Source organism: Canis aureus, chromosome 13 (assembly GCF_053574225.1).
Source record: "Canis aureus isolate CA01 chromosome 13, VMU_Caureus_v.1.0, whole genome shotgun sequence".
NCBI lineage: Eukaryota > Metazoa > Chordata > Mammalia > Carnivora > Canidae > Canis > Canis aureus.
The window spans coordinates 42,427,369-42,454,210 of NC_135623.1; the positions used below are offsets into that span (position 1 = coordinate 42,427,369).

Genomic DNA, 26,842 nt, shown 5'->3' on the forward strand with positions numbered 1-26,842 from the left:
TTGACCTGAGGGTCAAGGTTCAAACACCTATGAAGTCTACTTTCTAAGTAGTAACAGTTTAAGGAAGTCATAAAACCCTTTCAGGTATTTTGAGGAGCTCGAGGGTTTTGCAGGATGAGAAGGAAAGCATTAACAGGAAGTACTGACTTGGGTTTTACAGGGGGCATTCCAGGAGAGTACAGCCAGGCATTCCAATCAACTTGATTGAGAATATCAACCTGTGAAGGCAAAGAAGGCCAAGTTTGCTACAGAATAATCTTTTCCATCGGGGGGGGGGGGAATAACACAACTAAAACAGACTCTTAGGTCTTCAAATCTTAATTTTGTCTACACTGACATGTCAGGATAATTTCTGTTTTCCGATATAAATTTTTATTAATCAGTAGCATTCTGTTAAATAAAAGAGGAAAATTAAATATATACAAAAAATAAATTTCTGAATAAATAAATTTCTGGAAACACACTATTGAAGATCCCTCTGAAATATTCACGTTAGTTCATGTTGTTGAGATCACATTTTAAACAGGAAAAAGTACAATGAAAGGTTGAGTCTTAAATTCTAAACCAATACTACTACTAAGTAATTCAAATCAGTCTAACAAATAGCCATTAAATACAGGTATATTGGGCATAACAAATAAGAAAGCTTTTAAAAGCCAACCTTATCTTTGAAGTGGGAATACAGGAAATCCTTCCAGTCATCAGTGGTTATGCTCTTGTAGGAAAACTTCTCAACATAAGCCTTTAGGAATCCTAGGAAAACCTCTAAGAGTTAAAAAAAGAAAAAAGAGAAAAGAAAAAATGTTGGTTAATGGAAAGGTAGCTATTTAACATTTTCGGGGCATGCTTGGTAAGGTACTATTGACCAAGGAGAACAGAGAATTTTCAGAGACTAGGGAAACCAATAAGAGGTTTAGTGGTAGAAGAATGTTTAAAACAGGAATTAGGACTTCAGTTGGGCCTTGAAGAATATATATAAATTTGATAGAAGGGAGAAAAGAAATCTTCATTACAAGTAAGAGGAAAACACAATGAAGAAACAGAGAAGGAGCCCACACACTAATTCTAGAAGTAATGGCCTCAGTGTGACCCAAGAAGAGGAGAACAATATGGGAGAGGAAAAGTGTGTGTGGGTGACGGAGGGTCTTCAAAGTCCACAGACAAAGGAGAACACTTTAACCCCCATCAGTAGGGGAAGGTTACATATACTCAGCACATCTATATTATGAATGACTATGGTGGCATTAAAGAGCATGAGGTAGATTTGTATGTTCTGACATGAGAAGATGTCTGTGGAACATTGCTGAATTAAAAAAAAAACACAAAGGTAGAACAAGTTATTTTTATGTATATCATTATTTATATATATAAATTCATTTTATATATCCATTTTTGTTTTTTAAGATTTTTATTTATTTATTTTTTTTTTGAGAGAGAGAAAGAGAGCATGAGCTGGGGAAGGGACAGAGGGAGAAGCAGACTCCCCAGCTGAGCAGGGAGCCTGATGTGGGGCCTGAGATCACGACCTAAGCTGAAAGCAGGTGCTTAACCAACTGAGCCACACAAGCATTCCAATGGGCCATTTCCTGTAATTACAATATATTTATTTGTCTCTTTATTTATACTTCGAAAAAGATCTGGAGACATGCACACCTAACTGCTAAGAGTGGTTACCTGGGGAGTGGAAAGGGCTGAGGGGCTCTCGCTTGTTACTCTTACAAACTTCTGTACTACACAATTTTTGTTTCTTTTTTTTTTAAAGATTTTATTTATTTATTCATGATAGACATAGAGAGAGAGAGGCAGAGACACAGGCAGAGGGAGAAGCAGACTCCATGCCAGGAGCCCGACGTGGGACTCGATCCTGGGACTCCAGGATCGCGCCCAGGGCCAAAGGCAGGCGCTAAACCGCTGAGCCACCCAGGGATCCCCACAATTTTTGTTTCAATGAGTACAAACTATTCCTAATTTTTAAAATAAGATGAGTTTTATTTAAAATAAGATGAGTTTTCTTTTCAAGCAACACAATTTTGAATTTAGCAGTCATTCAAGGTTTTAAGTAGAGAGGTCACATTAGAAAAGGATATAGATTTTCTTCAACAGCTGCACACACAATGAACCGAAAGAATAAAATTGAGCAAAAACAACCGTTAAAAATTCTTCCTTATTCTTCACATTGCCCTAAAAAAAAATCAGAAAATGCCAACTACTTGCCTGGGCCCCCAAGAAGTTGTTCGAGGTAAAAGAGTAAAGCAAAGCCCTTCTCGTAGGGCACTGACGAATATGCTACATCGGGGTCCACGTTCGTCAGATCAACCACGAGTTTGGTATATGGATGCGTATCTCCAAAAGTCTTTATCTGCAGGACACAAAATTAGATGAATGTTCAAATACGAATACTGGTCATTAGTAGACAAGCAAGCTAATAAGGGAGTATTACTTCACCTAAAGGCATAACTGTAAGGGAGTCTAGAACTTAGGCTGAGAGACTAGAAATTGTATGGCATGTTAGCACAAATTTCTGAAAGTCTGTTAATGGAATGGCCACTTGTGCCATGTTCTTTATTATTACAAAAAAATAAAGAAATGTTTCAATGTGTGGTCATCAAATTTGGCCTTTAGGACGAAGCACTGAAAAATGATGTAAATATACCAAATAAAGTTCAAACTCAGTAACTGACTATATTAATGACAAAGACTTGATGAGGTCCTACTGCTCATGAACATGATGTGACACAGGATAATGATTAGTATGTATCAACAGAATATTTACCAGGGTGCCTGGGTGGTTCAGTTGGTTAAGTGTCTGACTCTGCTTTGGCTCAGATCATGATCTCAGGGTCCTGGGATTGAGCCCCATGTCGGGCTCTGTGCTCAGCATGAAGTCTGCTTGGGATTCCCTCTCTCCCTTTCCTTCTGCCCTCCCCCCCACCACTTTGCTCTGCCCATGCATGCTCTCTCTCTAATAAATAAAATCTTAAAAAAAAAAAAGAATATTATACTAGTATCTCTGATTTTCCACACCTGCAAAAATGGCTTTCTTATTGCTACTTACTAAAGCTAGTTTACGAACTAAACTTTTGAAGGCCTATACAACTTTGGAGAAATGCTTTTCAAAGCACGACTCACTTACTGAATTCTGTAGTTCTCCCCATCCTCCCAGAGCATGAAAATGTCTGAACTTTTCACCAAACAGTCGTCCGCAAATGTGGCGTTCCAAGTACACGGTATGTCCTTCGTTTAACCTGAAAATTTTTTTTTTGTAAATAAAATAAAGACAGTGACATGGGATCCCTGGTGGCGCACCGGTTTGGCACCTGCCTTTGGCCCAGGGCGTGATCCTGGAGACCTGGGATCGAATCCCACATCAGGCTCCCGGTGCATGGAGCCTGCTTCTCCCTCTGCCTATGTCTCTGCCTCTCTCTCTCTCTCTCTCTCTCTCTGTGTGACTATCATAAATAAATAAAAAATTAAAAAAACAAACAACAACAACAACAAAAAAAAAGACAGTGACACAGCCGAAAGGAACACATGTTTTAGTCAACAAGGTACTTTCTTTTTGGCTTTTCTGCAGAGCAAAGAATTGTAAAGCATGAACACTACAGTCTAAGCAGATTGCCTATGTGGCTACTCTGCATTCAATTCAGAACAATGGGAAACCCAGCCCAGTAGACGGCAGTGGGGAAAATTAAGCCCTGGTTCTCGTTTTATGTGCCCATTATTAAAATGTGATTGTACCAGGAACTAAATAATAAGCACAAGCCGAATACTCCTACTCTACCTAACATTGTGACAAGTGTTGTGGAATTTTTTTTTAAGTTGTCTACCAAGGAGATGGTAACAAAGAAAAACAAGAAAAAGGATGCAATATTCCTACAAAACAATTCAGAGTGGCAGGTAGGCAGGGAAAGAAATTAATAACAAGGACCAATAGAGAAACAATAATAATAAATCTTACCAAAAGTGGTCCCAAGTTTTGTTGGTCACTAGATTTCCTGTCCAGCTGTGAGATATTTCATGTGCAATAACCTGAAGTGGAAATAATGCAGTAGTAAATAGTGGAAGGGATCGGTCATAGAATTGATCACCTTACTTTAAAATAACTCCGTAGGTAAGTATTCTAGTTCATTCAGTTCCACACCGTTCAGTTTGTTTTTCTTTTAACACCAGCTGAGATATTCAGGGAGTTAGTTTAGCAAACAAATCATAATTTAGCCAAAGACAAAAGTATAGTTAAAAAAATTAGAAACAAAATTATTTAGAAAATACTAAATGGATAAATCACTCCATTAAAATCTATTTCATAAGCACATGAAGAGATCAGACCATCAAATGTTATGAAATCTATTAAATCTAACTGTTAATATCATAACAATCTCCCAGTTATCTTTTATAACCGTATCTCCAACATAACAATACAATGGATATTTTAAAAATCAGTGGACTTAATAGTTCTTTGAGGATAAGACCACAATGGTAAATTTTAACTTACATTGGAGAGTGACTTGTCTCCTGCCTGAAAAAGAAAAAACCACCTTAGTTTTCAAACTGTGGACTATATTTAAAGGACTGCGTACATCAGGCTGTATTCTGGCATTAATAGGGCAGTGTATTTTTACTGTGGCACTCAAAGGGGTTAAAAGCAGAGTATGTGTTGAGAAAATAAGAGAAAAAATGCAGGACTCAAAAAACAGCGTGATTCTTTTCTCCCCCTCATCGTGGGAATTTTTATAGGACCAGGAGGGCCAGTACACCCATCTCTAATTAACTTCCAGGACACATTTCTCCTACTCCCGTTTTTTTTTTTTTTATACGTTCTCATTTCCCTTACGTATCTCTTCTCTCCTAATTACTCACAGCATATTTAAGTCTGTAGTGATTTAAAGTAGCATACAAAGGCATAAAATTATAGTATACTGTCAGTCTACTCCTTCCCTACACATGCTAAAGTGAGTTTTTGTTTGTTTTGTTTGACCAGTCCCTACATGCCAAGTGTAAATGGTCTAGTTTCATTGTCTGGATACAGAATTTGTCCACACATGGCTGTGACACGGCCTCCCCTTCCCCAATGCCCCCACACACCTTGAATGTAATATTCCCATCCCCCTAAGGGCCACATTATTTTCTTTTGAGAAAATGAGATGATGAAAATGACCATAATAAGCAAGTCACATGAGGAAGAAGAGATAAATGTATAAATAAGAGAAAATATTGTTTTAAAGAAATAGATGATCAGATGCCTGAGGCTCTTCACATCCAGATACACATGTGGGGAGAAGTTGGCTGTGCATGAAGACAAGCTCACACTTACCAGCAGAGTGGGAGTTACGAAGGTGAGGCAAGGGTTCTCCATGCCACCGTAAGGGAAGGATGGTGGCAGGACTAAGAGGTCATACTGGCCCCAGACGTATGGTCCTCCCAGATCTTCAGCAATTTTAAGCATAGATTCAGTCTAGAAAGTTAATGTACAAATATTTGCATGTTTTATCATTCCAATGATGAACTTCTTCAAAGTGTATTTGCTTTCTCTGGAGGTTATGAGTTAAGGATGCTCATTTTATTCTGTATTTTAAAAAAAAATATTTACTTATTTATTTGAAAGAGAGAGGACACACAAAGGGAGAGGGAGAAGCAGACTCCCTGCTAGCTAGGGAGCTTGTGGGGCTTGATCCCAGGACCCTGGATCATGACCTAGGGTGAAGGGAGACACTTAATGGACTGAGCCACCCAGGTGCCCCAGGATGCTCATTTTAAATGATACTGATGCAAAAAATGTAGCAACTGCAAATCCACACAGAGTAAGATATTATTTGATTCTCTTAGCACATCAGCACATCGCTAACACCATCACATGTCATACTTAAAATCTTAAATCTATCCTCTAGCACAATTATGAAAAAGGGTAACTATATGACCAACCTCGGAAAATTCATAAGCAGACTTCTCCACCTGCTCTTTCTCAGACCAAACCAATGTTCGTGGACCAATTTGCCTGCAAAATTGAAAAGCTTGATAAAAATGAAGTTCACGATAATCTACTTACTTGGTTCCAGAAAAGAGCTCGAGTACTAGGTACAAATCCTGACAGCAGTAGTGGTGGTGTGATGTGCCATGTGCTCATGGGACAGAGGGGGGGTTTCATGGCTCCTCTGAGATACAGTCCTGCTGTTGTATGTACCAGTAAATATACAGCTTATTAAGGGGCACCCGTCTGGGCCCCCAAAGATTAGCTTACTGGCTCTGGTTAAGGACTTTGGGCATCTAGTTTCCTCTTGCTATCTCACAACTATAGACACTCAGTCATGGCCCAGTGAGAGGCTATTCCAGATCAAGGGCAGGTGTAAAATTCATTACATGCTTAAAGGTTGAACACTCAGAGAAGAAGAAACACACTGAGAAAGAAGGACATCCTGTCACATGCTACGACAGGGCTGGTCCTTGAGGAGCATTCTGTTAAGTAACACAAGCCAGTTACAAAAGAACAAATACTCAACAATTCCACTTATGAGTTATCTCAAGTATTCAAACTCATAGAAACAAAGAGTAGAAGGGTGGTTACCAGGGGATGGAGGGAGGTGGAAATGGGAGTTGTTGTTTAAATGGTATAGAGTTTCAGTTTTGCAAAATGAAACAAGTTCTGAAAATCTGTTTCACAGCAATGTGGACCTAGTGAAAGCTGCTGACTCTGGCATGTACATGTACAAATGGTTAAGATAGTAAATTTCATGGGGTTTTTAACCACAATCTTAAAAAAAGGAGGAAAGAAATAGAATGATATATCACTTACAAAGGACTAGAACTCAGAAATATTCTTTTCATCAAAATTTCATCCTAAAAATTTTATGTAGCACCAAATCCCAAACAATAAGATTTTGCTCAGGTGTCCTGCCCCAGAGAAGAGGTAGATTCTAAGGCAGTTGCTTCTTAAACTTTACGTGCCTACAGGTGATCTGGGGAGCTTGTTCATATGCAAATTTTGAGTTAGTAGCTCAGGGGATCTGGCCCAAAAATGTGCATTTCTAACCTAGTCTTGCAAAAATTTGCATTTCTAATCTAGTCCCATGTGATACCATGCTATTGGTCTCTAGACCACACTGAGTAGCAACAGTAACCAGGGTTATCCAACAAATTTAATGAGCTAAAATATGAGCTGCATATGTAATTTCAAATTTCCTAGTAGTCATGTTTTAAAAAAGCAAGATTGGAAGCAGATGAAATTAATTTTAACAATATAGTTTGTTTACCCAGTGTAATCTAGTGTATTTTACACTTACAGCACACCTCAGGCTTCATGTAGTTAGTGGCTGCCACACTGGACAGGGCCCATCTGTGTTGTACAGGCTGCAAAGTCAGACAGCCTAGATCCAGGTTCTGGCCCTGACACTTCCTAGTTCTGTGACTGTGAGCCAGTTATTATGACTCACAGTCACAGCATGACTCATCATGCTCATTCTGCAATACCTGGAAAATCTGAAGGGTGACTGATAAAGATTTTTTAAATGAAAATTAATTGTTATTTACATTTTATGATTAGATTTGAATTTTTCCAGAGCTATCAGCTTGAGATCTTGAGACAGGCACAAATGAGCTACTAGTTATTTCTGCCAGAGGTTCAAGATGCCTGAAGTTTTAATCTTTCTGTAACCTCAAAATTTGTTCAAAAGCTCACCTGCTTTCTAAAGCTCCAACAACTAAAGCAATCAAGTAGCAGGGGATGGGAACCTAAAGGGAGAAAAAAAAAAGAAAGAAAAGAACACACACATGCTCAAATTAATGCTTAAAAATATTACAGAATAAGACAGTTCATATTTAAAAGTAAGTAAATTTCTTTTCAAATCTCATCGGTCTCATTTCTAGGGGGTCAAATAGTTCAAAATTGTGATGTAAAACATTTCAAAACATCAATTTCTCTTTTATTGTACTAAGAAAGACAGCTTCTGAAATGTGAAAGACATGACTGCACATAATTTTGCAAGGTCCATTTCAAGTATTTCTCAAAAATTAACTTCTAAGAAGGAACTGTGCTTTTTTCTTAAGTTTTTTTTTTTCTTGATGTAAAACAATTTTTTACTTCCTTTTTAGAAAACCACTCCTGGTATATTTGAGAGACATATAAAATAATCCAGCAGTAAGAGAATGCTGAAGGTTTGGGAGCTTGGAATCCCAGATCCCACTGTCCACTGTGGTTCAATTACATGTTCTATTACAAAGGTCAATTTTAAAAAGCATGCATAAACACAATTCATTAAAGGTCAAAGGTACAAGTCAAATTATCAGTTACATAGGAATTTTAACTTTAAATACTGTAACAAAGGTTTTTTGTTTGGTTGGGTTTTGTTTTGTGTTTTTTTTTTTGTTTTTTGTTTTTTTTTGGTCTAATATAGCTCTTCCATTTGCAAACACTAAATAACCACAAGCCAGCACTGTGGTATGAGGGCGGGCCAAAGTGTAACTTAAAATAACTGAAATCCTGCTACACTAACTGGGATGAGAGAAAATGGGATCAGGCCATGTCCTTACTTTGCTTATCCAGCAACCTCTTTCCACAACATTTTACTACCACAAAAGAAATAAAGAAAACAAAGATAGAAGCTGCTTTCTAAATTCTGAAATATTCCAAAGGCAATTTTGCTCTCTGGACAGGTAAAAGCTATCTATAGTTCACTACCAATTAAAACAGAAATGTAGGCCCTAAGATCTTACCTTTTTTTTTTTTTTTTTTTTAAGATCTTACCTTTTGGCTGAATTTATATATTTTCCTGCTCGGGTCTTCTGGGTCAGGTTCTTCTCCATCACGAATAGCACTCATAAGTGCCACCAATTCTTTAGGAACAGATACCTAATCAAGAAGATAAATCATTTCCAGTTATAAATAAAAGATCCTATGTATCTTAAACCACATGTGTAAAATAAAGTATTTTCCCCATCTTAACTGTGAGAAGACAATGAGTCCAGGAAGTTTGGGCATATCAGGTTTATCCATAAAATTAGCAATATATAAAACTGGCTTCTTGGAAAGTGAATGTGGTCTATCTATCCATTCATCCATCCATGTTTTTTTTTTTTTTTTTAATTTTTATTTATTTTATGATAGTCACACAGAGAGAGAGAGAGAGAGGCAGAGACACAGGCAGAGGGAGAAGCAGGCTCCATGCACCGGGAGCCTGACGTGGGATTCGATCCCGGGTCTCCAGGATCGCGCCCTGGGCCAAAGGCAGGCGCTAAACCACTGCGCCACCCAGGGATCCCTCATCCATCCGTGTTAAGAGCACCTGGTAGAAATTAGATTAAAACTCCAGCTCTACTACTTACTAACTGCATGGACTTGGGTAAATAACCTCCCTGAGACTTAGTTTTCCCATCAAACAAAAGTAATAACCTCATAGTACTGCTGCAAAGAATATGTACAGAAGAAGTGCCCAGCAACCTTCCTGGCAGTGGTAACCACCACACCTGTCTTCCTCCACACCCTCCAAACAGATTCACGAGCTTGTATACTTACGTTAGGACAGAGAATACAATTTTGAAAAGTTTTATATTTAAAACATAAACTTGGTGTTGCAAATCAAAGAGCTTTTTAAGGGTCATAATTATGAGAAAGTAAAAGTTATTGCCCAGAACCGTGAAATAATTTTCTCTGGGAATTTGTATGGAAAATATGCTTACGGGGCTTATGGGGCAAACCTTATAGTCACTTAAATGTGTACCCAAGTTCCATGATTCTGAAAGTTTTATTTCTAATGAATACTAGAATCAAGGACTATCCCCTCAATATTAATGATCTAGCAAACATACATTCCATTAAGTTCTAGACTTCCATATTCTTGCATGGCCCAGTATTGAAAGCTATTTCTGAGGCAGACTCAGAAGCTCCAGAACCAGTGCTACGACAACCATAAATCTAGAGCTAAAAAGCACTTGGGAAATGATTTAGTTCTGCTTCTACCCTTTATTTAGTCAGTGATGTGTTATACAGATGAGACAACTCCAGGTTTTGCGGTCCTAAGACTTGCCTCAGGTCATGCACTTAGTAACTGGTAGAGGAGAGTCCAAAACCTGGGATTCTTTGTCTTCCATTATATAGTTTTCTACAGCACTATACACACTAGGTGTGGTTTGGTTGTGGGATGATCTAGAATCAATAAGCCTCCGTAAAGATAGGTTGGTTCTCAATTCTAGTTGCGTGGTCTAAGTAGGTCTGGCTTGGGACCTAGCATGCATGTATGTATTTAGTATTATTTAGTGTTTATTTATTTATTTATTTAGTACTTATTTATTCTTATGGTGCTTTTTTGTAAAAGGATTAGCAGTACCTACAACAAGAATCAGGTGGAAATGTATTCAGATAAGTCTACAATCTATGCCTGTGAGGGTACCTAGACAGAGGTTTACATGGCTATAAGGCACATTTCTAGAACTTTTAATCCTGCAAATGTTAACTTTTAAAAAATTAAAAGATGCTGTCCTCAAATTCTTGTTTTGAGGTCTAGAATTAATTCTGAACTCCTTTTAAAATCAGAATAGGAAAAAAAAAAAAATCAGAATAGGGGGGATCCCTGGGTGGTGCAGCAGTTTAGCACCTGCCTTTGGCCCAGGGCGCGATCCTGGAGACCCGGGATCGAACCCCATGTCAGGCTCCCGGTGCATGGAGCCTGCTTCTCCCTCTGCCTGTGTCTCTGCCTCTCTCTCTCTCTCTGTGACTATTATAAATAAATAAAAATTTTAAAAAAATAAAATAAAATCAGAATAGTACCTACTTCCTTTCATTACACTTATGTTTGAAACTGCCTTTAAAAGAGAGATATTGGGGTGTGCCTGGCTGGCTCTGTCCATGGAACATGTGACTCGATCTCAGGGCTGTAAGTTCAAGCCCCATGTTGGGTGTAGAGATTACTTAAAAATAAAAATCTTTAAAAGAGAGATGCAAAAAGAGGTCCACAGCTTCTTTGTTACATAGTTTTTGTAGAATTTAATGAAGTGAAATATTACTAACTATAAAAATCCAATTATTATCTCTCCTTATCATTTATACCACATTTACTTACATGAGTCATTTAATTCAGTTAATAATTTGTGATACTTGCCTCTGCACTGTAGGTTAATTTCACAGAAGGAGTGTCTTGGCAAGGAAGAATTGCTCTGCAGTGGATGGCCTGGGACGGGGGAAGGGAAAAAGAAAAAGGCTATTTCCCTTTCTTATAAATCAAGTCATTATGAAATTAATTAAAATTGCAGCACTGTCCTTAGACACATTCTTTCTAGAAATAAGTCTCACATTTTTTCAGATCATTTGAAGGAGCAAAAAAGGTCTGATTTCCCATTTTAATGTATGGTTGGTCAGTCCTCACATTTCAGCTGAAGCATGAAGCAATGTTAAGCATTGTTTCCTACTCTCTGCCCTAAGTAACAGCAATGTCCAGTTAGATGCTGTTAGGGACCCTGAGAAAAAAGGGCTCTTTGGTGAAGTGAAATTGAGAACCATGCATATTACATCCCGGTCTTAAAGAGTCATTTGGAACATTAGCCTCCTGGAGACTCTGAAAATACCTACAACAAAGAAACGTATACTTGTTTTAACAGGAAGTCCCCTTTCTCTGGTTAGTTATTAACATCTAATGGGACGCCCATGTTCTGAGGAAAACTGCTTGGGGAGTGTCACTAGAATCTTGACATTCCAATCTTGCAGCAAACTTTGAGAGCGAAAACTGAGAAGAAAAGGAAGAAGAAAGAACAGTCTTTCTCAGTACCATCTGGACAGATTCATTGACATATGCAGCATTTCTCTGCTTCCGCATTCATCTGTCATGAATGCTGGTTCCATTGAGAAGGAAGACCCGGGTATCTTCAATTTTATACCCTGGCCTCCTTACAAATAAATCTGGACCAATTGCTGGTGAGCAAAGGAGCCCCAGACTCCTTGCCAATTGCTAGTAAGCAAAGGAGCCCCAGACTCCTTGAGACGGTCCCCTGAGCTTAAAGGAATACTGACACTAACATCTCTCTGAAGTTGTTATAAATTCTAGACATACTTGCTGCCTCAACAAGATTCCTTACAACCCTCAAACTCTAGCCCTTTTCATTTCAAATCTAGTCCATTCTCCAAAGATATGGGATCCCAAATGATCTCTAGATGGATTACGTAGGACTAGAAGAACCACTTGACTCTCCCTCCCAAAACAGGGATCTAAGACCATGCCTTTAGACTTCCTTTGCAGTCCCTAGTTTGGGGACTCAGTGAGGCCACAGGGGTTCTCAGATGTGTTTCACTGGATAGACCCACACCCGGCCAAGTGTGCAGAGAACTGTAGCAAACTCATCAAACAAAATCACGTCCACATGTTTCCCATCAACTGCAGTCATTTCTTAATTTAACTGAAATCTCTTTCCTCTATTTCAAACACTGTTGCCAATAAGAAATGGAATAACATATTGAAAATTCTGGTGACTCTCAAATCTTGCATTTCTCACCAACTTGAGATTATGGGACATTCTGTTAGAAGTACTAACTGAAAATCGAATATTATAAGAAATGCACCACTTGTGCGCTCTTGCCTAGAAAACCACATCTGTTTCAGATAACTGAACTAAGGATTCTAAGGATTTCTTAGATTAAAAAATTATTTCAATTGGCAATAGAAAGTAAACTTGTCTATTTCGTGTTCCAATACTGCTTCCTTTTTTAGACTTGTATTCAAATTTGAGCCTATGTGATATTACTATCACATAGGAATATTGAGGATTAAATATGCCAAGTACCCAGCACAATGCTGGAAAATACAGTAAGCATTTAATGAAATGAGTGCCTTTCATTATAAATTATCAGATTACTAACAAAATTAGGCTTTTTTCCTTTTAGAAGATAGTTTCATATGTATTAACCTTGTGACAAATTGTCTTTGATTATGAGATTCTTTATTTTTAATCTTTAAACAGAAATAGTTTAAATCGTAGGATTTTAAAGGTACATTTAATATGTTTATATACCATATACATTTGTAAAAGTATAAGAAAAATCTGGAATGGCTGCACACCTAACTCAATGGTGGTTACTTCTGGTGGTTACTTCTGGAGAAGATTGAAAAATCTGATCTTTCACTTTCCACTTCTTTATTGTTAACATTTTTCATAATCAGTACATATTACTTTTGTCTTAATACTTTTTTTCCTTTCTCTTTTATAACCATTTCTTGAGTGCCCATTCAAGAATGCTAAGTTCTATCCTAGGTGCTCAGGATATAAATATAAAAATGACCCTATAGTCTACTTTCAATGGACATGATTTCAAATTGAGTTTCTTTTTTAAAGTAATATAAGAATACGTTAATACTGAGATATCAGTGAAAATGTGTGTCATTTTTATGACAAATTAAAATACTATCTTAGGTAAGACCGGAGTATCCGAAAGACCACTGTCCACTTGGCTTCAGTAAACAAAACGTGCAGGGAATTTTTTGTATAATTAGTCATTCTGGATCCTTCTTTTTACCTGGCACTGACTAAAGAGATATGGGTGTTCTTTCCCAGAAGTTTGTTCAGGAGTGAGCCACTGAAGAGCCGAAGATTTTGGAGAGGTCTCAAAAGAAATTTCTATAACAACTTCTTGATTTCTGTATGCAACAAACAAATATATTAGCAGAGTATAATTCAACCTAACTAAAGTTTGAATTCATAATACACAGACTAAATAATAAAAATGTTATTTTATTAGGTCTTGTTACTGATTGAGAATGAGCTCTAGGAATGCTGCATCCTAAGTTTCTTACCTGATTGCCTGCCACTGGATCCTTTCCACTCTACCACACTAAGTGCTTCTGAAGACGTCATAGAACTAATATTCGTTGAATACACCACTGCATGTCTGACACTTTACACCTGTCATATCATGCAATCTTTTATCATAGTGGGAAAGTGGAAGAAATAATTTTGGAACTTTGACTACTACACAGCGGTAGGTGGACTACCACACAGCGGTGGGTGCCAGAGCATGACACAGAGCAGTGCTTGACTTATGGGACAAGTCAAGAAATTGATAATACACATTTAGAAACTTTTAGAGTGACTCTAATGGCTGTTGACTCAAAAATGTGTGCTCGCTTTTGATCTCTTCTTCCTAGTAATTCATTTTTTATAAAAGAATCAGTATGTGACAAATTGGAAATAACAAAAACTGGTCCTTCACCCCAGATAGTTTGAGCAGCACTGGTAATGAGGTAATAGCAAGAACTTTGGAGACCAGCACAGTGCCTATGTTTGAAACCTGACTCTACCACCTACACTATGGTTCTTGATCTGTACAGTGAGGTCAGTGAGATCTCCCTCACAAGTTATTTGTGGGTGTTTCCCTTCTTTTTCCTAAACGGGAAGAGAAGGCATGAGAACATTGGCCACTGAAAGGTGGGGTAGATCACTCTTGTTTTAGGCCAATGGTTTTCCATCCTTTTTCCCCTTCCCAATTTATCAAGGAGTGGGATATGCTCTCAATATGACAGTTGTGGCTGCCTCTTTCTTGAATAAGTTACTTTATTTCTCTGAAGCTCCCGTTCCTCAACGTAAAATGGAAATCATACCACAAAGGGTTACCATAAGGATCAGATAAAGGAATGTATTTAAGGCATTATCTCAAGACTAGTACATAGAAACTGTTCTGTTTGTCATTGCCATTATTCCATTAATAAAAGTAGCCAGCTTCTGGGGAAAAGGTGAAAAATGTGCATCTTATAAAAGCTTCCCAGATGATTACAAAATGTTTCCTTAAGATGGCATGCTTCTGTCATCACTCTAGATCACTCCCATGATCAGTAAAGAAATAGCACTATCAAAAGTCCTCTTCTTGAGTATCTCATACAATGAATTTCTTTAGAATCTTAAGATACAATTTTCACTGTAAGCTTTAATTTGAACAGCAGATCAGTAAGAGCGCCAATTACTACATACACACAAACTAGAAATTAGAAAGGAAGATTGTTTAAAAATCTTTTTCTCCATTATTTCGTCATATAAAAGAGAAGGGTAACACTCATACTTGCTCAGAGCAATAGGAAGAGAGATTTCCATTGGTGATCCTTTGTAACTTTGTCTTTCTCCAAGAGTGTATTTGACTTCTTGTCCATTGGTGACCACTTTTTCTATTGTGAGGTCCTTCGTATCCAAAGTCTAGAATTAAGTTAGTATTTTTAAATGGTAAGAAAATTGTTCAATATACACCAGAGAAAACTAATATTAGATATAGGTAAACTATAATGATTACAAAATAGAACTAGTTGCTGATAGTAAAATGGAGTGAAATTAGAAGAATTAAAGTCAGTGTAGGTCCTGTCTCTTGGGACTCTAATTTTACTGAAAGATTTTTGGTTCTGAAGTTGGCGTATCTATTGCTGGGTAATTCTGGGATAGTCACACAAACTTAGGGTCTCAAGTGTAAGTCAAATCTAGGTTAAAATGTCTTTGATCCTGTATCCTAAAACTTAACTTCTCTGCTATGAAAAAAAATTCATCTATGACGGAAGTTTTTTTCATCACAACACCTTGATATATCTTACCGCAATTTCTTCCTGGAATTCATATGCTCCAACTCCTAGGTACTTTCATACATCCAAAAATTAAAACAAACCATGGCACTCATTAGGCAAATAAGTGGGTTGTACATTGCCATTACGTATATTGAGAAGGCCCAACCTGGTGTGGCAACTCCAACCAAATGACCCATAGAGGACTGAGAGTGTATCTACCCATTGAGGACAACTGCTCTGGGCAGGAAGGGAGTGGCAACAAGCGTCTCAGTGTTTTCCATCCCCCTAATCCTCTGAGCGCCAGAGACAATACCTTTCACTCTTAACTAATCTTTTGTTCTAGAGTCTTCAACCTTCCTATGCCACAAGACCATTTCCAAACAATGTAAACAAGCCTCCCATGTTATGTTTATTTTTTTTCTTTTTTTTTTTTTTTTTTTTTTAAATTTTTATCCATTCATGATAGGCACACAGTGAGAGAGAGAGGCAGAGACACGGGCAGAGGGAGAAGCAGGCTCCATGCACCGGGAGCCCGACGTGGGATTCGATCCCGAATCTCCAGGATCGCGCCCTGGGCCAAAGGCAGGCGCCAAACCGCTGCGCCACCCAGGGATCCCCCATGTTATGTTTAAAACTTCTCTTGATCCTTCTGCCCTGATAACTATTCATTTGTCTCCGTTCTTTCTTAAACTCCATGGGCAATATATGGCTGCTATTTCTACTTCTTCGTCAATCTCTCCTCCTTCCTTCTCTTCAGTCTGGCTTCTAGCTCTTCTGCTTCTGAAAGGGCAGGGCATGCCTCCTGCTCAAGAGGTCTTTTCTGCTCAGTATTCTGGACCTCTGTCCACTCATAGCCGTTATGGGCCATATGATTTGTTTGAAGTCCTTTCCTTGGCTTCTTTGACTTTACACATAAATGGTTTTGTCTAATGCCATTTCCTCCCCCTACTTTCTAGCTCCTAAAAATGGATATGTCCCAATGTTCTAGCCTCAATCCCTTGATTTTTTAAAAAAAATATATTTATTTATTTATTTTAGAGAGACTGGGAGGGAGCATGAGGTGGAGAGGAGCCTGGGATCACAACCTGAGCTGCTTAACTGACTTAGCCACCCAGGTGCCCTCAATCCCTTGATTTTCTTACCATATTGAACACTTCCTAGTTCTCACTTATCCCACCTCATCAACCAATTCTTCATCCTTTCCCCAGGACTGCCACTTAGAGAGATCTAAGTTGCCTGCTTGACATTTCCATGGGAAATATTGCTTCATATTCAGTGGGCTTCTAAAAATTCTAAAAATGAAGCCACCCTATGTCTCCAAATCAGTTCTCTCCCTTGATTTCTCTCTTCTATTAACAGAATCCTCGAGGTACCTAAAGTTTGAGACATTCAAATAACCTTCAGTGGGGACGTGTGGGTGGCTCAGCAAATGAGCATCTGCCTTTGGCTCAGGGTGTGATCCCAGAGTCCTGAGATCAAGTCCCGCATTGGGCTCCCTGCAGGGAGCCTGCTTCTCCCTCTGTCTATGTCTCTGCCTCTGTGTCTTTCATGAATGAATGAATAAATAAAATCTTTTTAAAAAAGAAGTATCTTCAATTGATCCCACTTGCCAAGCCCCCATAGCCAGTTAACACATTTTTCTTTCACACTGTCTTCATACTTTATTTTTTTTTACCACCACTCTAGGTCAGACCCTGCCTCAGTACTGCCTACAATCTGATCTCCCAACCTCTGGCATCTTTCTATTGAAATCTGGCCGGCCATAGCATGGGAGAGTTAGAAGGCCAGTCATAACCATAATCATTAAGTTGATTCCTACTTCTCTAGAGTAAACAATATTTGGTTGGAAAGAAATTTTCATTCTGGTGTGTGTGTGTGTGTGTGTGTGTGTGTGTGTGTTTTAAAGCAGGTAAGTTTGTTAGGGGTGCCGCCTGTTTCCCTCCAAATAGGTAATTATTCCTGTTGGGTTACTTTCTTTCTGGCGTACTTCAACCACTGTTACTCTAAATTAGTAGAACTGACTTATCTTCTTGTACTTGCATATTCAGATTATGTGGCTTTATTAGGCTTATATCTTACTATGAATAATAGGGTTACTCCTTTGTTCCTTCATATTCCTATTTATGGCTCTCTGACTTATTTTAAAAACTTAATTTGAATATCCATGTATGTAACTACTCATATTTATACTACTTTTATAGCCATAAGGATGAATCAACTGGCTTATTTCCCAGAGGAGCACATCCTATTATATCTAATTATCTCAACTTTTCAAACCTATTCAGAATCAGAAGAGCCAGATTATTGTTGTGACTATTTTTTGAAATCTTTTTCATATCCTCTGTACTTATTACAGTAGTCAGTCCAGATCTCTCCTATAGCCATTTACTGTACCACATTAGAATGATAAGTGTTCTCTACTAGATTGAGGGTTCTTAAGAAGACAGAGAATGTTACTTGGGCTTGCATTCCCAGAGTTTAGTACAGTGCCTAAAAAAATCGTAGGTATCACTTAATGCATGAAGTGAGTCCTGAACCAAGAGAAAGGAGAAAATGCAGTGGTTAAGCTGTATACTCCAAGTCTTGACCTCAGCTATCATTCTCAAGTTACTTAAGAAATTCCCCTTCAAATTTCACTAATAAATACTACTAAACAATTGATCAAAAATAGTAATGGAAAAAAGGAAACTGCATTGTTGAAAAGTTGGAACTAGTACTTTTCAACCAAATATTGTGGAACACCGACTATGCAGAAGGCCAAGATACCATACATAGTTGTAGCAAACAGACCTACAAATAGTAGGAAGTTATTAGGGATATAATTTACTATATCTTGTGGTATCCTCTTTGAATAACACCCCCAAAAGCAGTTCTACTTCGAAGCACCTGGCTGATTGCCATGGGATATATAACTAATTCCCCTTTTTTTTTTTTTTTTTTTTTTTTACTAATTCCCTTTTTGCACAGGCTGCTGGCAAGCTCGATGTAAACCTCACAACCCACTTCTTCCTTCCTAGGGCCTGATGTCATGGGTTTGGTTTTCACTATCCTCCTTCCCTCTTCCTCCAAATTCTTAAATTATTTTTAAGCTTCTTATACAGCATATGTTGTTTTAAGCAGACTCAAATTCTTTCTGTGACAAAGTAATAGCTTAAATTAAAAAGCTTTCTGCTTCAGTATTATATCTCTATCTGCATTTTCTACCTGTTACTTGCAGGGTGCTGCAATGAAAAAAAAAAATTGGGTTATTGTTAAAACCCAAACCAAAACACCTTGATTTGATTCCTGGCTCAGCCATCTACTTAGTGAAGACTGGAGAGTGTGTAGTCAGAAAGATCTGTGTTCACTCCCTGGCTCTGCCACTCACTAGTATATGATCTTGGCCAAGACATTAGAACCTCTTTGAGCCACCAGCTGATAGAACACCTAAAAAAGGTTGAAAATTTCAACAAAAGGAACAAATGCTTGGACACTGTCACAAATGAATGCCAAGCTTGAGGCCAAATAACCCAAAACTTCAAAAAGATTTTTAGAAAAGCTGGGCTTTACTCCTAGTAAAACCTACTGGTACAGCTCTTTCAACATTCCCCAGCACCAAGGACTCCAGGAATAGAGCGAGCAAGGACACTCAGTGTCCTCACCAGCATGGGCATGGGGTCCTCTCTATTGGTGGTGGGGAGGTAGGATGTCCACTCACCCTCAAGATACAGTTGGCACTATTATTAGCACAGCCTGCGTAAGGCTCAGGCACTGCACTCTAATTGAATTCACCCACTAGTTCATCAAACTTTTGAGGGTCCTCTGTGTGGCAGGTGCTACTATACTAGGAGCCTGATACAAAGAGCCATGGAACATAGCCCTACCTTCAAGAGACTGTAATCTGGTGGAGGAAAGAAGTTGAGTTTGAAGAAATAAAGCCAAACTCTTGGCCTCAAGTTGTCACCATGAATAAGCAAACAATTATACACAGATGTCACTGTACCACAACTAGCCTTCCTTGTATAAAATCTAACATTATTATCAGTTTAGGCTCTAAATTTGCTAAGCAGACATGCTAACCAGACATCAGGATTTAAAAATCTTCTCTCAAGATTTGGGGAATGCGAAAACAATGTGCAAGTTGAGACTGGGACACTGAAGGTACAGGCTTTTCAGAATTTAAGCATCCTGTCTTCTTGCTTCTTCAAAGATCAGAGTTCAACCTTTATTTTTACAAAACAAGTGAGGGTGCAAGGTCATACTAAGTAGTGATAAACTATCAAAATCTATTTTCTTTTAATAAAAAGGGAGATTGCATTGAGACGGGACTTCAGCCAATCCTGTGCAGGCAAAGCTGCCTGCAATAATAGATAGCACAGTACTTCAAGCAGACCAAAGTACAATCTATAGGGAAATAGTTAACCTTCTTGCTTGTAATACCTTATTTTCTTCCTTGTAGCACTTTTGGTGCCTAAATATCAATACATAGGGGAGTCCACCTACTTTTCAAATCAGAATCAGAGATGTTAAAGGACAAAGGGTAGGTTACCTGCTATATTAGTTCATATTAATGAACTCAAAATACAGGCCTATGACACAAGTAGGAAGAGTCATGAGAACCACCAATTCTTATCTAAACTTCTTATTATGCCCAATTAACTGACCCCACTGATTTCCCACCATCAAGCCTACAACATTCAGTAATCAAGTTCCTTAATGTCGTGCTGAAGCAGATACCACAACACTCTGCAAAATACACCGTGGCTGGTCTTTCCCTGTCCCTCTTATTTCTAAAATGCTCACCTATGAAATTCTTCAGGGGAAAGATACAATCCAAATACTATCACTTTGAGTAAGAACACCGAAAACAGGTTATGTTGTATAGATAAAATAATTTAATAACATTCCACAAATCTAAACAAGTTTTTCATCACTGAAGTGGCTAGCGATGTGGTAGAGGTATATTACTTCCTAAGAAGCGCAATAATTACTCCCTCCTTGAAACCAACTGTAATACACTGTATTGAGATACGCTCAGAAAGCGTGAGTGGCCCATCCATCATTAAATTATTTGAAGAGACGGGTGGTAAGAATCAAAGGTAGCAGGACTAGGACCCTGGAGAAGAAGAGCTGCATGTTGCTAGCAGAGCCTGGAAGTATCAAATCGTGGTGGGGGTGGGGGGTCTGGAGCCGTAAATTCTAAGGGGTTCGAGAACGGCGGTAGGGAGGCTGGGGGGCTGGGGGAAGCCTACCACGACGGGTCGATGGGTCCTATCCTGCAGAAGTGCAGGTGTAGGAGAGGGTCCGGTGAGCATCGGCAGGGCACAGGGTCCGAGACTTAGAGGAGACCGTGGCCTGGGAAGGTGCGCGGGGACTGGAATAAACTCGGGGCCCGAGGAGGGAGTTGTGGGCTGCAGGCCGAGGAAATGGGGAGGCCACGGGGGGCTTCGCGCTGGGAACTCGGATAGCGGGGGAGGGAGGATTGGTGCTACAATGAAGCCCGCGCTCTGGGTGCGAGCAGGACGTGGATGCGGCGCTAGGATGTGCCGAGGGCCTGGGGAGGGGTGTCGGGGAGAGGGTGCAGGCGGAGCCACTGAGGCACAGGTAGCGGGCGACCGAGGGATGCGGACACAAGCGCGGTGCGGAGGGGCGCCATAGGCTGAGTGCGGGCCGAGGAAGGGGCGGCTGAGAAGCCAGTGAGAGCTGAAGGGAGGTGCGGAACAGGAGTTGTGGGCTGCGCAGGAGCACGAGGGAGGCGCGGGGCAGACCCGAGCGTGGGCCTGGGAGAGGGCGGCGGCGGGATGAGGGGCAAGAAGCGGGCGGCCGGGGCGAGGCGGGCACTGGGCGCGCGTCCCACCGTACCAGGCTGCGCAGATTGTCCTCCTGAGACTGCACCGTGAGCGCGGCGGTGCCGGTCAGCACCCGGCGGGGAAAGTCGACGCTGCAGCGCAGGTGCAGGTGCTTGGTCCGGCAGACCGAAGCCGGAGAGGCCAAAGAGCACGAATCCACTACCTCGGGCATGGCTCTCGGGAGTCCCTCCGCACGCCGATCGGCACCCCAAGAGCCGGCTGCCAGCCCACTCTACTGAGAGCTAGAGGCAGGGGACAGAGGGAGGAAATAAAGAGCAAGCGGAACTCGCGGCGCCCGCCGGGAAGGGAAGTTTCTTAAGGTGAGGGAAGAGTGGGGTGTAGCGTGGCTGGAACTACAAGTCCCGTGGTGCAGCGCGACAAGGCGTGCGCTTTGCTCCCTGGGAGTGTGTGTGCGGAGGGGTGCTGCGAGGACTGGTAGCATTCCTGAGAGGGGAGGAGGAGGAAGAGAGGGGAGCGGGGGCAGCCGGAGGAGGGGTGGGCAGACGGAAATGATCAGCGGAGCAACGGGGAGATCATTTGAACGCTCCTATTTTCGTTTTGTTCAACTTCGATGGACGTCGCAGTGGCAACGGCAGAATGTCAGACCCACTCTGCTGGCGGGAGGCGGTAGGGAAGGCCGAAGGCCGCGGAGACTGCAAAGCAATAAGAGGCTTGTCAGAAGGGCCGCTTACGTGCAGTTCCTCGTTAGTATAGTGGTGAGTATCCCCGCCTGTCACGCGGGAGACCGGGGTTCGATTCCCCGACGGGGAGGCACGAGAGCATCTAATTTTTTTTTTTTCTTGTCAGAATACGACTACTACGATGAAAATGTTCCTCCAAACATTTCTTTTTTTTTTTTTTCCTCCAAACATTTCAAAAGTGAATACGAAAGAAATAATGTCAAATTAACTGTAAGCTTTACATCTCCAGAGTTGTGTCCTTGCTGGCTTGCCGTGTTGGCAAGCCAGCACACGTGACCTAAATTGTGCCAATTCAACAAGTTTTTCCTTTACCGTTTATTATGTACATTTCCAGGCCCTGGAGAGCAAAGACAGAATAAGCCAATACTCTCATTTTAGAAACTTGGAAGGTCATTTCAATATACTGTATTGAATTCTGTGGTTTGAGTATGTGTTGGCTGCAAGATTGGAATGCAGAGCTGGGACATCGAGCTCAGCTTTGGAAACCTTCCAGAGGGCGAGGAAGGGTTAAAAGATGATTTCTTTTGGGCTGGGATCTCAGTGTTAAAACTAGAGAAGTTAGAAGAGGACAGGTCTCAGAGGACCTTAAACAACTGGGTCTTTAATCTTGAATTCGTAAATGAGGGACCCATTGAAGAATTTTAAACGTGAGGGACATGGTCAGATTCAGGTCATGGAGAGAACACTGGTAGTTATTCAGAGAATGGATATGAGCTATCACAACCAGAGGCAGGTGAGTTAGGAAACTTTTAACAATAGTCCATGAAGAAGATGTGGGGGCCTAACAAAAGGAGTAAGTAAAGATAGAGAGAAAGGAAGGAATGGAAGGAAATGGATTCACAGATTAAAAAGAGGAAGAGGCCTAAGGTGATTCTCAGATTTTTGGCTTTGGTGTGTGAGCAATTAACCAGAGATAGACACATATGAAGAGGACAGATTTAGGCGAGGATGATCTAAGTTTAATTTTGAACATTGGTAGTTTGAGAGCTTATGGGATTCAAAGTGGAGATATCTGTGAATCAGTTGGATGTGTAAGTCCATGTCTCTGGGGAAGTTTATGGTAGATATGAGAAGGTCAAGTAATGTATAACAGTGAAAAAGCTCTGCCCAAGTAGAGTGTGTAGAGAGAAGAGCAATGAAAGCAGGTTGAAAGCTGGGAGAACACGAGGTTTTAACAAAAAAAGTCTAAAGGATGGGGACAGTCTTTTCACAACATAGGCATGTATCAAATCACCACAATGCACACTTTAAAGATCTTATAATTTTGTCAGCTGTAACTCAATAAAGCTGAAATTTTTAAATAGGGGGGAGTAGGGTAAGAAGAACTCATGAAATCAACTAGGAAAAGCCAGGCAACAAAGTCAAATGCAGCCTAGAGGACCATTAAAAAAAGGAGTGAAAGCCTCCTTTGGATTCAGCAGTGGCGTGGATGTAGGGAGGATGGTGGTTTCCTTGAGTTTTGCAGTTTAGTGGAAGGTTTCCTTAAGCCTAAACCCCCACCCAGCCCCCATCTTTCCTGGAGAGAGTTCTCCTTTCCCTTCCCAGGACTCTGCCTACCCACCTTCCAGTCTGGGCGGGGCTCTAGTAGAACCTCCTGCCCTAACAGAACAGAGGTGTATGTGATGCCCTTCATGTTCTTCTTACAATGGGTGAGAAAGTGGAAGAATCTATTTTAGCTCTCTTTTTTTTCTTCACATTTAGCTCACAAAATGGTCGAGGCAACCCTGACCTGTTTCTCCATTTTTCTGTAAATCAGTTCTTATTTGTGCAAGAATTTTATTCTTAATATGCACATTTCTAGTCTATTCATGCCATGAAAAGTTTTGGGCAGCCCGGGAGGCCAGGGATGAAAGAGAGGAACACAAGACCAAGTTCTTCCAATTTAGGAAAATAGTGTGAGCGACCCTCCTCTCCTGCCCGAGCTCCTTCTCTGCCCCTCCCCACCTCCTCCCCAAACCCCTAGCCCAACTGAGAACCTGCCACACAGATGTGCTATTTATCTGCTTGTGCCCACAGAAGGGACTGGCCTGAACAGGATGGACTATCAGGCCGTGCTAGGTGGGACTTCTGGTCACATGACTGTCCCTCTGTCGCACACCAAGTGTGGTTCCAGGACCAGCAGCATTAGTGTCTCCTAAAAGCCTCACCAGAAATGCAGATCTCCGGCTCTGTCCCTGGCCTGCTGGATCAGAATCCACATCTTAGGGCGCCTGGGTGGCTCAGTAGGTTAAGCATCTACCTTTGGCTCAGGTCATGATCCCAGGGTGTTGGGATCGAGCCCCACATTGGGCTCTCTGTTCTGCAGGGATCCTGGTTTTCCATCTCCTTGATGTTCTCTCTCTCTCTCTCTCTCTCTGAAATAAATAAATAAACAAGGTTTGTTTTTTTTTTAAAGAATCTGTATCTTAATAACATACTCCCAGGGATTGATGTGCGTATTAAATTAAACACCACTGCTTTAGAGGTTCAAAGGATACTTTTGGGATCAGAGGAAATTCGGTTCGAGAGTTTATCAAGCACGTCAGGACTCCTCCTCTTGGAGTCCTGGCCCCAATCCTCAAATCAGTACTCTTGTAATGCTCTGTCAACCCCAACACAGCACCTACCATACCACACAAGTGTCGGTTTATTTATCCTTCTCCAGGAGTAGGTGGAGTGTCCTGAATTTCCAGATGGCGTATTTTCCCTCTTCGAGCACGTGTGTTGGATGGATAAACAAATGTATAAATGAATAAAGGAGATTTCGTATGAGGCTCCAGGGGTTCCTTTTATTCAGTGCTTTACTCTTTGTTGACTTTGAGGCAAAGAGAAAGCTGCCTTGTGAACTCTTCCCTGCCCTATGATGTCACCAGGCAACATGCTTGCTTGTAACAGGAAACACCCTTACCATGTTCCTGCTAATGGCAAACACTTCGGTGCTCCCAGCTCACTCCCCTCACCCCTATTCATTGTCCTCCTTCACTAGAAATATTTTCCCAGTTCATTCCCCTTCCCCTGTTTGTCCTTAATTTTTCTGAGCAGGAACTTTACACACACACACACACACACACACACATGCACAAGCATGCCTGCACACACAGAGTCAATGCTTATTATTTGCAGGTTTCATATTTGTGACTTTGTCCACTCTCTAGAATGTATGTGTTACCCCCAAATCAATCCTTGTGGCCCTTTTGTGGTCACATGTGGACACACACAGAGCAATGGAGAATTTGAGTTGTCTGAGGCTCCCCTTCTCAGCTGGGGTTGAACAACACAAAGCTGAGCCTTCTTGTGTCTGCATCTTAGACTGGAAAAAAATGTCCTTTTTGGGGTCTATTTAGTGTCCTGTTTTTCACATTTTTGTGCTTTCTGTTGGTCATTTATTTTGCTTTTAAAATGTCCTCCAAGCAACGCTCAGGTGCTGTCTCATGTTCCTAAGCACAGGAAGGCTGTGATGTGCCCCATGGAGAAAGAACGCACCTATGTTAGATATGTTTCGTTCAGGTGTGACTCATGCTGTGGGCATGAGTGTGATGATCGTGAATCAACTGTATATTAAGTAAGGTATCCTTGGACAGACACACACATAAAATAAGATCACGTATTGGGGCACCCAGGTGGCTCAGTGATAGAGCGTCTGCCTTCAGCTCAGGTCGTGATCTTGGGTCCTAGGATCAAATCCTACATCGGCTCCCCACAAGGAGCCTGCTTCTCCCTCTGCCTGTGTCTCTGCCTCTCTCTCAATGTCTCTCATGAATAAATAAATAAAATATTAAAAAAACAAAAAACAAAAAAAAGAGACATATTGACTGGAAAATACAACCAAAAGTTCGCAGAACCCTACTGTGTTTCCCTTGGCAGCAGTGGTTCAGGACTCACTAACTAATTCAGTGCTCACAGCGACTTTATAGAGTAATTGCTATAAATAAGGAGAATTAACCAATGTACACTTTGCCCTTCCAGTTGGTTTGCATCTGTTTCTTTCAACCTCTCTGTTCCCAAAGGAGTTGAAGTGGCAAGCTTTTCCTGGGCCTACCTTATTGTTCTTTAACTTTCTTACAGGACAAATGTACTGTGGGGCCTCAGTAGGTGGGAAGGGGAATCAAAGAAGGAAGGGGAAGGAGGATGAACAAAGGAGGGAGGGATTATGGAGAAGAAAGATGCCCTGGGGTGGGGGTGGGGGCAGGAGTGGGGTGGACAGGTATTGCTTTGTCGAAGAGAGCTTGGATTCCCAGAATTTTGCAATTCTCACTACTCAAATACTTCCTCTTTATTTCCAAGAAGAATCATTGAACTAGAACAATAAGAAATGAGAAATTAAGTGATATTTTGTGATAGCTTTGGCTTTTCTTTCTGCTCTTTAAGGAATCAAACGGAGCCAATCTTCCAGATACTTTTGAGTTTTAAAAAAATGCTTTCTTTCTCCTCCCTCCACCCACTGTCTTCCTTGGGCTAGGATAACTCTATAAGTCCCCAATCCTAGGCCAAAAGGAAATAGTATTCCTGGCTGGCATAGATGCACTTCTGTGGTATTATCAGACCCCTTTCACAGGTGGCAAGCAGCATGGATGTTGGCTTGTCCTTGAAAAGTTCATAACCTTATAGGGCAAGTGAAGCCATAAAATGAAACCTAGAGATCCGAGTGGGAAACTGAATAATTAAAGGGGATTGAGGTGGACCCATCCACAGATGCTGTTGGAGTTCAATGCAGAGGTCTGTGGGCATCTTTCTGGAAGCAGCAAGGCTTGCATGGAAACATAAAGCAGGGGTCTCTTTTTTTATTGCTAACCGATACCAATAAAAATTGAGGGGGGGATCCCTG

The 26,842-nt window shown here is 40.6% G+C and overlaps 1 protein-coding gene, 1 long non-coding RNA gene and 1 other non-coding gene across 3 annotated transcripts in view; 2 read left to right on the plus strand and 1 right to left on the minus strand.

Annotated features, from left to right (window-relative positions):
- The window catches only part of LTA4H (leukotriene A4 hydrolase), a 35,030-nt gene extending 13,416 nt beyond the window's left edge, over window positions 1–21,614 (minus strand). Inside the window, exons 1-14 of the mRNA XM_077845895.1 lie at window positions 21,351–21,614; window positions 15,023–15,153; window positions 13,487–13,607; window positions 11,085–11,153; window positions 8,735–8,839; window positions 7,670–7,722; window positions 5,920–5,992; window positions 5,312–5,452; window positions 4,493–4,516; window positions 3,959–4,029; window positions 3,134–3,245; window positions 2,215–2,359; window positions 662–765; window positions 148–218 (exon numbers count right to left, since the gene is read on the minus strand). Of these exons, the coding sequence (XP_077702021.1) occupies window positions 148–218; window positions 662–765; window positions 2,215–2,359; window positions 3,134–3,245; window positions 3,959–4,029; window positions 4,493–4,516; window positions 5,312–5,452; window positions 5,920–5,992; window positions 7,670–7,722; window positions 8,735–8,839; window positions 11,085–11,153; window positions 13,487–13,607; window positions 15,023–15,153; window positions 21,351–21,509 (1,379 nt within the window). The 5' untranslated portion in view covers window positions 21,510–21,614. The remainder of the gene's footprint in view (window positions 1–147; window positions 219–661; window positions 766–2,214; window positions 2,360–3,133; window positions 3,246–3,958; window positions 4,030–4,492; window positions 4,517–5,311; window positions 5,453–5,919; window positions 5,993–7,669; window positions 7,723–8,734; window positions 8,840–11,084; window positions 11,154–13,486; window positions 13,608–15,022; window positions 15,154–21,350) is intronic.
- Window positions 21,615–21,786: 172 nt separating this feature from the next.
- The window catches only part of LOC144282360 (uncharacterized), an 80,884-nt gene continuing 75,828 nt past the window's right edge, over window positions 21,787–26,842 (plus strand). The window contains exon 1 of the long non-coding RNA XR_013350779.1: window positions 21,787–22,053. This is a non-coding gene — a long non-coding RNA (uncharacterized LOC144282360). The remainder of the gene's footprint in view (window positions 22,054–26,842) is intronic.
- Window positions 22,037–22,108, plus strand: TRNAD-GUC (transfer RNA aspartic acid (anticodon GUC)). The gene has a single exon. It is a non-coding gene; the product is annotated as a tRNA-Asp (tRNA).